We start from the raw sequence: 12,778 nt of genomic DNA, 5'->3' as shown, positions 1-12,778 counted from the left end.
AAACTGACCGAGAGTGACCATAACCCACCACACTGACCGGGTCTGGGGGTCTGAGGCACCTGGAGCTTCGATGAAATGTTACACTTTGACCCCAAACCTGCCCCTTTCCTGCCCAGGTACAGCTAGAACCGACACTCAAAACCTTCATCACCGACACAAACTGAACTAAAGACAAACTAGTTCTAATGTCTGGCGATGAATCTCCATTTTGTGCTGAATTACTGAGTGAGATGTTGCTGTATTCAGTCACACTGAATAATAACAGGGAGACTCTGTCACATCCAGCATTACACAGTTTGCCTTTCAAACCCTCAACCCACTCGAATGTACCGAAATCCCACAATAACAGCCTGTCACGGCCTCACCCCATTTAATCATCGCTCCACGGACCAGATTCCACTAATTATCCATCGATCCGCTTCGAGCGACAGCCCGGGCAGTGAGTAGCCCCGGGGAAGTGATTGATTGAGCCGACATTGGCTCCCAGTCCAACATCGCCTCCAATTTATAATTCTCATCCTCGCATTCAAATCCCTCCATGGCCCCACCACTCTCTATCTCAGTAAGTCCTCCCACCCGACTCTCCTCCCGATCTCAGTAAACCTCCTTCCAATCTCCATCAACCTCCTCCCACCCTACACTCTCCCTATCTTAGTAAACCCTCCTACCTACACTCTCCCGATCTCAGTAAACTCTCCCACCCTACACCCTCCCTATCTCAGTAAACCCTCCTACCTACGCCCTCCCTATCTCAGTAAATCCTCCCAACTTACACCCCTCCCTATCTCAATAAACCCTCCCACCCTACACCCCTCCCTATCTCCATCAACCTCCTCCAACCCTACACCCCTCCCTATCGCTGTAACCTCCTCCAGCTCTACACCCCTCCCTATCTCTATATCCCCCTCCCACCCTACAACCCTCCCTATCTCTGTAACCTCCTCCATCCCTAACGCCTTCCCAAGCCTCCAGCTGCCTGGGTCCGAAGCTTTGGAATTCCCTCCCTAAACCTCTCCACACCACCTCTCTCTTCTCCTTTAAGAATCTCCTTAAAACCTTCCACTTTGACCGAGCTTTTGGTCACCTGTCCTAATATCTCCTCCCGAGTCTCGGTGTGAGTTTCTGTCTGATTGGCGGTGTAGCGGAGATGGAAATGTCTGTTTGCTTGTCTCTCGGATACTCCTGCAATCCCGGACAGTCTCCACTCGATGTGTGTGCGCACAGTACAGATGTTCTGTTCAGAACGCGCGTTGTTCTCCAGCTGGGATTAATAATTGCTGATTTCTCCTGACACATGCAGCTGACCCAAAGCTCGGTCGCAAATGGCCAAGAATCTCATCACGAGAGGTCACGATCCCAGAGCAAGGTAGGAGCTCTCAAACACCGCGACTGGCTCAGAGCACAGGAGAAAGCAAGGATTTGCATTTATATAGTGTTCCTTCAGGACTGCCCCTCCGGCAGGGCAGCAATCCCTCAGTACTGCCCCTCAAACAGTGCAGTGTTTCCTCAGTACTTTCCCTCCGACAGTGCAGCACTCCCTTAGTACTGTCCCTCTGGCAGTGCAGCAGTCTTTCAGTACTACCACTCCAGCAGTGCAGCAATCCCTCAGTAATGCCCCTCACACAGTGCAGCACTCCCTCAGTACTGCCCCTCTGTCAGTGAAGCACTCCCTCAGTACTCCACCTCACACAGTGCAGCACTCCCCCTCACACAGTGCAGCACTCCCTCAGTACTCCCCGTCTTACAGTGCAGCACTCCCTCAGTACTCCCCCTCACACAGTGCAGCACTCCCTCAGTACTCCCCCTCACACAATGCAGCACTCCCTTAGTACTCCCCCTCACACAGTGCAGCACTCCCTCAGTACTCCCCCTCACACAGTGCAGCACTCCCTCAGTACTGCCCGCTGAAACTGCAGCGCTCCCTCAGTACTGCACTGGGAGCGTCAGTCTGGATTATGGGCTCAAGTCTCTGGAATGGGACTTGAACCGATGACCTTCTGACTCCGAGGCGAACGTGCTGCCCACTGAGCCACAGTTGAAAGGCCCCTAACTTGGCAGTGCTGTGTAAAACCCGGCACAGAATCTATAACCTGGGATTGGGACCATCCATTGCCATCTGCCTGATTCAATGCAAACCGTAACTAGCCAGGAGTCTGATGTTTTCCCCTCACTGCTAAAAGCCTCAGTGTTCCCTCCCTCCCTCCCATTCCTGCCATTTCCTCCCCACCTCTCATTCCTGCAGCATGTGACCCTCTCACAGTCTGCAAACTGCCTGTGTCCCGTCTACACTCTCTGTCTTTTCCCTGCAAGCCTGCGAATGCTTCGGCCATTCGAACCGGTGCAGTTACCTCGAGCTGCTCACCACCGCCATTTGCGTGAGCTGTAAGCACAACACTAGAGGCCGACACTGCCAGTTATGTCGGCTGGGCTACCACCGAAACCCTTCAGCACAGCTGGACCACCACAACGTTTGCCGAGGTCAGTTCCTGTTACAATCTCTGCTCTCACCTTCTTTCACCCTTCTGCTTTCAGCCCAAAACAAGATAAAGAAACAAAGAAAATACCTTCAATAGGGCTGAGCAAAGCACGTCGGAAATCAGCCCCTCTTTCCCCAGTGACCAGCCTCAATCCAACCTTTCCCCAGTGACTAGGCCCCGACCCAACCTTCCCCCAGTGACTAGACCCCGACCCAACCTTTCCCCAGTGACTCGACCCCGACCCAACCTTTCCCCAGTGACTAGACCCCGACCCAACCTTTCCCCAGTGACTAGACCCCAACCCAACCTTTCCCCAGTGACGAGACCCCGACCCAACCTTTCCCCAGTGACTAGACCCCGACCCAACCTTTCCCCAGTGACTAGACCCCGACCCAACCTTTCCCCAGTGACTAGACCCCGACCCAACCTTTCCCCAGTGACTAGACCCCGACCCAACCTTTCCCCAGTGACTAGACCCCCGACCCAACCTTTCCCCAGCGACTAGGCACCGACTCAAACTTTCCCTAGCGATGAGGCCTGGCCCAGGCTTTCCCTCGCGATGAGGCCTGGCCCAGGCTGTGTTGAGGTAAATTAAAAGCTCTGTGCTTTGACGATATCATCATTGCCTCCCTGTCTGCATTGTTTTTCAGGAATTTGTATGTTGTTTGTAATATGTCCTTACTGTACAGTATAAATGCACACGAGGCCCATACTTGAGAGAAGGTCACTCTGTGACCAGTTACCTTTATTACCAAGACCTCAAGAGACAGACGGTGGGTGGAGCTTCCCCTTTTCTACCGGAAAGTCCAGGTTAGGTGTGTCTCCCACAAGTTCGCGCCCTGTGGTCAGTGTTCTCAAGGTGTACAACTTAGGTCAGCTTATTCATGGGTCACAATGACAGTTGAATACATGACATCACCTCCCCCCCAAAGTCTTATTGGGATCACAGGTTAAGTCTCTCTGGTGGTTTACACTCCCTTGTAGAGCGCCTGAGTTGGGGCTCCGGTTGGGGCTCCGGTTGGGGCTGGCCTGAGTGTTTGCTGTTTGCGGTGCCTCAGGACTGTCCGGACTGCCCACAGTGACTGGGCTCTCCTCCACTTAGTTCCGGTGTTCGGTCACCTGTGGTGGAATAAACTCTACGCCGTGTTCTTCCTCTGCTTCTTCTATGAGGTTGCTGAACCTCCTTTTAGTTTGATCCACGTGTTTGCGGCAGATTTGTCCATTGGTAAGTTTAACTACCAAAACCCGATTCCCCTCTTTGGCAATCACAGTGCCTGCAAGCCATTTGGGCCCTGCAGCGTAATTAAGGACAGAAACAGGGTCATTGATATCAATACATCGTGCCCTCGCATTCCTGTCATGGTAGTCACATTGCGACTGACGCCTGCTCTCAACAATTTCTTTCATTGTAGGGTGTATAAGGATAACCTGGTTTTGAGCATCCTTTTCAATAGCAGCTCTGCGGGTGGAACCTCTGTGAGCGAGTATGGTCAGGATCTATTGGCCAACAGGAGACGTGATAAGCAGCTTTGTAGGGAACCCCCTTGGATTCTGAGCATCCCCTGTTTGATTATCTGCACTGCTCGTTCCACCTGGCCGTTTGAGGCTGGCTTGAACGGTGCTGTTCTGACATGGTTGATTCCATTGCCTGCCATGAAGTCCTGGAATTCAGTGCTTGTGAAGCACGGGCCATTGTCACTGACCAAGACGTTTGGTAGACCATGGGCGGCAAATATTGCCCGTAGACTTTCTACCGTGGCAGAGGATGTGCTTCAATTTAAAATGGCACACTAATAATGGTTGTAGTAAGCGTCTACTACAAACAAAAGCATTTTTCCCATGAAAAGACCTGCGTAGTCCACATGGATGGGTGACCATAGCTTGGCGGGCCAGGACCAGGTCTATGGGGGGCTTCCCTGGCTGCGTTGCCCAGCTGAGCATACGTGTTGCATCTGCCAACACAAAGTTCCAGGTCTATCCCTGGCCACCAAACGTATGACCTGGCAATTGCCTTCATCATGACAATGCCCGGGTGCTCATTGTGAAGTTCTCTGATAAACACCTCTCTGCCCTTCTGGGGCATGACTACTCGGTTTCCCCACAGTAGGCAATCGGCCTGAATCGAGAGTTCATTCTTGCGCCTATGAAAAGGTTTAAACTCCTCAGGGCCTGCCCCGTACGTGGCTGCCCAGTCCCCATTCAGGACACATTTCTTAACTAAAGACAGTAGCGGGTCATTATTTGTCCAGACATTAATCTGACGGGCTATCACAGGTGAGCCTTTGCTTTCGAAAGCTTCAACAGCCATGACCATCTCAGAATCATGCTCAGCTGCCCCCTCAGTGGTGGCTAGTGGGAGCCTGCTGAGTTCATCGGCGCAGTTTTCAGTGCCCGGTCTGTGTCGAATTGTGTAGTCATGGGCGGCTAACGTGAGTGCCCACCTCTGTATGCGGGCCAATGCATTCGCATTTATGGCCTTGTTGTCGGCCAAAAGGGACATTAGGGGCTTGTGATCTGTCTCCAGCTCAAATTTCCTGCCAAACAGGTACTGATGCATTTTTTTTTACTGCATATACACATGCTAGCACTTCCTTTTCTACCATCCCGTAGCCCCTTTCTATCTGGGACAGACTTCTGGAGGCATAAGCTGCAGGCTGTAACTGACCATTGGCATTCACATGCTGCAACACATACCCGACCCCATAGGACGACGCATCACACGTTAAAACTAGTTTCTTACACGGGTCATATAACGTTAACAGTTTGTTAGAGCACAACAAATTGCGTGCTCTATCAAAAGCCCTTTCCTGGCTGTCCCCCCAGACCCAATCACGACCTTTGCATAGGAGCACATGTAGCGGCTCTAACAGCGTGCTCAATTTGGGAAGAAAGTTACCAAAATAGTTCAGGAGCCCCAGGAACGAACGCAGCTCCGTCGTGTTACGGCTCTCTGGATCGATTCCGTTTTGGACGCAGTAGGTCTGATCCAGTCTGCTGCTACCTTCCTCCCCAGGAATTCTACCTCTGGAGCAAAGAAGACGCACTTCGCCTTTTTCAGTCGCAGCCCTACCCGGTCCAGTCTGCGTAGCACCTCCTCCAGGTTATGGAGGTGTTGTTCAATATCGCGACCCGTGATGCGGATGTCGTCTTGAAAGACCACTGTCCTTGGAATCGACTTGAGAAGGCTTTCCATATTTCGCTGAAAGATCGCCGCGGCCGAATGAATCCCGAACGGACATCTGTTATACTCAAACAACCCATTGTGTGTCGTGATGGTGGTCAGCTTCTTTGACTCACTTGCCAGCTCCGGGGTCATGTAAGCTGAGGTCAGGTCCAATTTTGAAAAAGGTTTGCCACCGGATAGCGTCGCAAAGAGGTCCTCCACTCTCGGTAGCGGGTACTGATCTTGGAGTGATACCCGATTGATGGTGGCCTTGTAATCGCCACATATCCTGACCGACCCATCCGCCGTGAGCACCGGCACGAGCGGGCTCGCCCAGTCACTGAATTCAACTGGCGAGATGATGCCTTCCCTCAGCAGGCAGTCCAATTTGCATTCTATCTTTTCCCGCATCACGTACGGCACCGCACTGGCCTTGTGGTATACTGGGCTGGCATCCGGGTTTATGTGAATCACTACCTTGGTCCCCATGAAAGTGCCGATGCCGGGTTGAAATAATGAGTCAAATATGTGCAGGAGCTGTGAGAATGATACTCGCTCCACAGAACAAATTGCATTGACATCGCCCATTTCCAGTTCATGACAGCAAGCCAACTCCTCCCCAGTAGTGCGGGACCGTCCCCCGGGAAAATCCAGAGTGGCAACCTGTTCTCCGAATCTTTGTGGGTCATGGCTCTGTTGTTTATACTCTCGGTAAACGACCATCCTGCATCGTAGCAGCATCGCTTCCCTCTGCTCAATGTTACCCCTCCCCCCCAGTGTCCACCAACAATCCTCTCTCTCCATTTCCTCATCTCCTCCCATTCTCCACACACACAATTACACAGAATGTGCAGCACTGAAACAGGCCATTCGGCTCAACCGCTCCATGCCGGTGTTTATGCTCCACACGAGCCTCCTCCCACCCCTCTTCATCTCACCCAATCAGCATATCCTTCTATTCCTTTCGCCCTCATGTGTTTATCTCGCTTCCCCTTAAATGCATCGATACTATTCGCCTCAATCACTCCCTGTGGGAGCAAGTTCCATTCTCTGGATAAAGAAGTTTCTCCTCCATTCCCTATTGGATTTATTAGTGACTATCTTATATTTATGACCCTAGTTTTTGACTCCCCACAAGTGGAATCATCTTCTCTACGTCCACCCTATCAAACCGCTTCACAATTTTAAAGACCTTGATCAGGTCACCCCTCAGTCTTCTCTTTACCAGCAATGAGCCCCAGCCTGGTCAGCCTTTCCTGATAGGTACAACGTCTCAGTTCTGGTATCATCCTTGTAAATCTACTTTGTACCTTCTCCAGTGCCTCTATGTCCTTTTTATAATACGGAGACCAGAACTGCGCCCAGTGCTCCAAGTTCGATACAAGTTTAACATCACTTCTGTGCTTGTGCATTCTATCCTCTATTGATGAACCTGGTTTGTTTTTTCTGGCCTTGTTAACCTGCGTTAATTCTGTGCAGTCGCCCCAGGGAGTGGAACACGGGCCGTGTGCAGTCAGTGTGTGGAGGATTGAAGCTGTTTGTAAAGTGTTGGAGACTTGTTTCACCCCCACAGTCTGAGCCTCCCTTGTCCCGGCTCGCACTCATTCCTGTCGCTGAGGTTGTGTCGCTGTGTTTATTGGGAACAGCCGTGTGCAGTGTGTGTGTTGTCTTGTTTCTGCAGACTGTGAGTGTCACCCTGATGGCTCGCTCCACCATCGCTGTAATGACACGGGATATTGTGACTGTAAGGAGGGGGCGACAGGGCCCAAGTGTGACAGGTGCCTGCCCGGATACTACTGGCACAGGGGCTGTCGAGGAAAGTAACCGTTCCAGCACCAGCCCCTCCCCTCACTCCGCCCCGGCTTCTGGGTGTCAGGGTCAGCAGAGTATCCGATAGCAGAGGTACCGTGGGGGGAAACACAGAGGCTTTTAGTGAGTGAATCCCCCTGGACTCTCCCATCACCTGCCACACAATTAGTGGCACAGCTCCTCGCAAAGGGAGGTCTGGAGTTCAGTGAGGGCGGGTCATAGAATCAGACAGCACAGAAGGAGGCCATTCGGCCCATCGGGTCTGTGCTGGCTCTTTGAAAGAGCAATCCATTTAGTTCCACTCCCTGCTCTTTCCCAATAGACCTGCACATCTTTCCTTTTCAAATATTTATCCAATTCCCTTTTGAAAGTTACGATTGAATCTGCTCTCACCGCCCTTCCAGGCAGCGCATTCCAGATCACAACAACTCGCTGCGTAAATAAATTCGCCCCATCTCCCCTCTGGTCCTTTGCCAATTACCTTCAACCTGTGACCTCTGGTCCCTGACCCTCCTGCCCCTGGAAACATCTTCTACTTATTTACTCGATCAAAAACCTTTCATAATTGTGAACACCACGATTAAATCTCCCTTTAACCTTCTCTGCTCGAAGGAGAAGAATCCCAGCTTTTCCAGTCTCCCCACATAACTGAAGTCCCACATCCCCAGTATCATTCCTGTAAATCTTCTCTGCTCCCTCTCCAAGGCCTTGACATCCTTCCTAATGCGCCCAGAATTAGACAGAATAATTGGACACAGAATTTAATCCTCAGTCTCAGCCTCAATATTTAATCCCATCCTAATTTGCACCAAGTCCCGTTCACCTATCTCACCTGTGCTCGCTGATCCTCATTGGCTCCCAGTCTGGCAATGCCTCGAATTTAAAATTCTCATGTTTGTGTTCAAATCCCTCCATGGCCACATACCCCAATATCTCTGTAACCTCCTCCATCCTACAACCCTCCCTATCTCTGTGACCCCCTCCAGCCCGACACCTCTCCCTATCTCTGTAACCCCCTCCAACCTACAACCCTCCCTATCTCTGTAACTTCCTCCATCCTACAACCCTCCCTATCTCTGTAACCTCCTCCATCCTACAACCCTCCCTATCTCTGTAACCTTCTCCAGCCCTACACCCCTCCCTATATCTGTAACCCCCTCCAGCCCTACACCCCTCCCTATCTCTGTAACCTCCACCAGCCTTACACCCCTCCCTATCTCTGTAACCTTCTCCAGCCCTACACCCGTCCCTATATCTGTAAACCCCTCCAGCCCTACACCCCTCCCTATCTCTGTAACCTCCACCAGCCCTCCCTATTTCTGTAACCTCCTCCAGCCCAACACCCCTCCCTATCTCGGTAACCCCCTCCTGCCCTACACTCCTCCCTATCTCTGTAACCGCCTCCAGCCCTACACTCCTCCCTAACTCTGTAACCCCCTCCAGCCCTACACCCCTCCCTATCTCTGTAACCTCCTCCCGCCCCACACCCCTCCCTATCTCTGTAATCTCCTCCAGCCCTACACCCCTCCCTATCTCTGTAACCCCCTCCAGCCCTATCCCCCTCCCAATCTCAGTAACCTCCTCTAACCTTACACCCCTCCCTATCTCTGTAATCTCCTCCAGCCCTACACCCCTCCCTATCTCGGTAACCTCCTGCAGACCTACACCCCTCCCTATCTCTGTAACCACCTCCAGCCCTACGCCCCTCCCTATCTCTGTAATCCCCTCCAGCCCTATACCCCTCCCTATCTCTGTAACCCCCTCCAGCCCTACATCCCTCCCTATCTCTGTAACCCCCTCCAGCCCTACATCCCTCCCTATCTCTGTAACCACCTCCAGCCCTACGCCCCTCCTTATCTCTGTAACCCCCTCCAGCCCTACACCCCTCCCTATCTCTGTAACCCCTCCAGCTGCATAACCCTCCACGATCTCTGTGCTCCTCCAGTTCTGTCCTCTTGCATATCCCCGACTCTAATCGCTCAACCATTGGGGGCCGTGCCTTCAGCTGCCTGGGCCCGAAGCTCTGGAGTTCACTCCATAAACCTCTCCACCTCTCGCTCCTCCTATAAGACAATCCTTAAACCCTACTTCTTGGGCCAAGCTTTTGGTCCCCTGTCCTAATATCTCTTTTTGTGTCTCGGTGTTAAATTTTGTCTGATAACCTGTGAAGCACCTTGGGACGTTTTATTACGATTAAGACGCTATATAAATGCAAGTTGTTGTAAAAGTGAGTGTGAGTTGGAACAATCTGTAACGTGGGAGAGTTTCTATGACCTGACCTTTCTTTTCTCTGACCTCTTGCAGCGGGCGTGTGCGATAACTTTCTGACGTGGTGTGAGAACGGAGGAGTGTGTGAGGACAATGGGAGGTGTGTGTGCCCCGCTCCCTACACCGGGCTCCTGTGTGAGAAAGGCCAGTGTGGGGAGGAAGTGGGAGGGTGTGTCTCCCAATCCCCGCGGGACCCCACCTTACACCGGGTGCTGCTGTCGCTGACTGCGCTGCTAACCACCGCTAACGGCCGCCCGCCGCTCTGACCGGCTTCCAGCGCCATGGCCGCTCACGGGAAGGTGCGAAGAGCGCAGGAGGATCCAGCGTTTACTGCGTCGCCGGTAAAACATGCTCCCCTCCCCCACTCCCACCCCTGGGAAAGGCAAAGTGGAACCGAGGCCGGAGCCCACCCAGCCCGACTGGATGTGAGAGGCCGGAAGGAATGGGCAGTCAGTGGGGACTGGACTCTCGGACTCCCCGCGGGGCCCAGGCAGCTGCTAATATTCATTCTGTAATTGCCAGCCGCTCGGCCCATGTCCAGCTTTGGGACAAAGAAAGAAAGAAAGGACTTGCATTTCTACATCGCCTTTCGCCCCTCAGGATGGCCCAAAGCACCTCACAGACAATGAAGGACTTTCTCAACAAACAGCAATGTGATAATGACCAGACAACCTGTTTTAGTGATGTTGGTCAAGGGATAAATATTGGCCAGGACACTGGGGATAACTCCCCCGCTCTTCTTCCAAATAGTGAAATGGGATCTTTTACAGCCACCTGAGAGGGCAGACTCGGTTTAATGTCGCATCTGAAAGATGGTACCTCCGATAGTGCAGCACTCATTCATTCACACTTGTTACTGTTATGTCTGTAATGCACTTATGAATGACTCCACGGGGCAATGTGCTGTAGTCAAACTGTAGTGACCTTGGTCCTTTATTCGTAATTCCAGAGTCAGGCACAAGCTTGGTGGGCAGCCTTTTATACTGGGCCCTGCACACCTATGCAGGTGACCCTCAGGTCTCCCACCACAGTGCCCTCTGGTTGAAAGCCTCTGCCACAGGGGCAGGAAACCCTGGTCTCCAACAGTTGCACCCTCTAGTGGTGCCAGCATAATATATATGCAGTGTAAACCTTATTGATCGTACAGCAGGTAACAAGTATCCATCTTCTGTAACTATACAGTGACTACACAGAGAGTATATCTATAGTCTGCATATATAACAGTTACACTCCATCACTCTGAGTCCATCCACTCCCTCCCTCTCTCCCTCCCTCTCTCACTCCATTTGACAGTGCAGCACTCCCTCAGTACTGCCCCACCGACAGTGCAGTGCTCCCTCAGTATTGTGCCTCCGTCAGTGCAGCACTCCTTCAGTACTGCCCCTCCGACAGTGCAGATGAACTCTGACCTGAGACCTTGACTGACCACGGCTGAGAAATGGTCCACTTTGCTTTGAGTTTATTTTACACAGAGAATTCAAAGCTTTTACAATAAAATAGACGAGAGATTGTGTCAAGAAAATATTTCAATCGCTGGTGCTCTAGACAAGGACATTAATCATCATTTACTTCTGGTTCCACAGAATCTTTTCCTGACCTGTCTCGGGAACTCTTTAGAATATTTCCTGGTTTTCAGGAATTATCGTCAAAGCCCATTTATCTGACGTTTCAGATATTAAATGTTGAAAATTCAATCGCCAGGGTCAGAATGGCTCCACTGGGCCCTTTCATCTCAGTTTAACGCTCCGCACTTGCTCAACAGGTTGTGTGAAGATTTATCGGCAGATTTAAAATTTGCTTGTTGCTGATGACAAACAATGATTTGCTCTTTAGATTCGAGCCATTGCACACGGACTGGAACTGGAGCCCAGTGTTTGGGCAAATTATTTCCCTTTAGTTTATGGCTTTGAAGAGCTGTCTCTGTTGTGTGGCTTTGCATCAAATGGTTTTGGGGCTGAAATTGACCCTTTATTTAAGAGCAGTTACCAACGGTCGGTAAGCAGCTACCGCTCAGTCGGGGCGGAGGTGACGCCATTTTAGAAATTGCCCTGGTGCATTTTTGTGTCGGTGTAAGCTACCACCCCGCCTGTGTTCCCACCCCATCGGGCGCACGCCGACCCCTTACCGACCGGCGTTGACCCCCTTTCCGCCCCGCGAGGGAAATTTCTCCATAGGAAATTACCCCGTAAGAGCAGATCGGCCGGCAGTCGGTGCCACTGACAGCTTTCCCCGGCAGGAAGCTGCTTGTGGCTGGGTGGGGCGTCCGCCATTAAAGGCCATTTTATTTTAATTGTCGGTCGCTGGCCCGGCCGAAACCCTCCCTGGTGGCCCAGTGGGCACCACTAAAGTTGATGCAGAGCTGGCAGCGGCCCTCCCCTTTAACTGAAGGGGAGGGACGTTGTGACACGTCAGAGCGACGCCCCTGAATCCGCCCACCTTCCGCCCCGCTCCCCACCGACTTCCGCCCCGCCGCAGCCCGGCTTCACCGTCCCGCCAGGGAAACATTTAACAAAGGTCCAAAATCGATCCAGACACAACGATTGGGGCGGTAAATCAGCAAAGGAAACGGTGAGTGTGTCCCGTTTTGGTCGGAGGGGAATTTCAGCCCCTTTGTGTCCTAACTCGCACCAAGTCCCGTTCACCCACCACCCCGCCGTTCACTGACCGGCATTGTTCCCAGTCCGGCCACACCTCGATTTTAAATTCTCACCCTTGTGTTCAAATCCATCCATGGCCTCGCCCCTCCCTATCTCTGTAACCCCTCTCCAGCCATACACCCCCTCCCTATCTCTGTAACTGCCTCCAGCCCTACACCCCTCCCTATCTCTGTAACCTCCTCCAGCCCTACACCCCTCCCTATCTCTGTAACTTCCTCCAGCCCTGCACCCCTCCCTATCTCTGTAACCTCCTCCAGCCCTACACCCCTCCCTATCTCTGTAACTTCCTCCAGCCCTGCACCCCTCCCTATCTCTGTAACCTCCTCCAGCCCTACACCACTCCCTATCTCTGTAACCTCCTCCAGCCCTGCACCCCTCCCTATCTCTGTAACCTCCTCCAGCCA

The 12,778-nt window shown here is 52.2% G+C and overlaps 1 protein-coding gene across 1 annotated transcript in view; it reads left to right on the top strand.

The window, feature by feature from the left end:
• The window catches only part of LOC139266695 (netrin-G1-like), a 30,977-nt gene extending 20,994 nt beyond the window's left edge, over positions 1 to 9,983 (top strand). The window contains exons 5-8 of the mRNA XM_070884285.1: positions 1,301 to 1,366; positions 2,311 to 2,478; positions 7,322 to 7,454; positions 9,752 to 9,983. Coding sequence (XP_070740386.1) covers positions 1,301 to 1,366; positions 2,311 to 2,478; positions 7,322 to 7,454; positions 9,752 to 9,983 — 599 coding nt within the window. The remainder of the gene's footprint in view (positions 1 to 1,300; positions 1,367 to 2,310; positions 2,479 to 7,321; positions 7,455 to 9,751) is intronic.
• The last annotated feature ends 2,795 nt before the right edge of the window (positions 9,984 to 12,778 follow it).

This window comes from Pristiophorus japonicus, chromosome 7, assembly GCF_044704955.1.
Source record: "Pristiophorus japonicus isolate sPriJap1 chromosome 7, sPriJap1.hap1, whole genome shotgun sequence".
In the NCBI taxonomy this organism is placed as follows: Eukaryota; Metazoa; Chordata; class Chondrichthyes; family Pristiophoridae; genus Pristiophorus; species Pristiophorus japonicus.
This window is presented reverse-complemented; position numbering and strand designations above follow the sequence as displayed.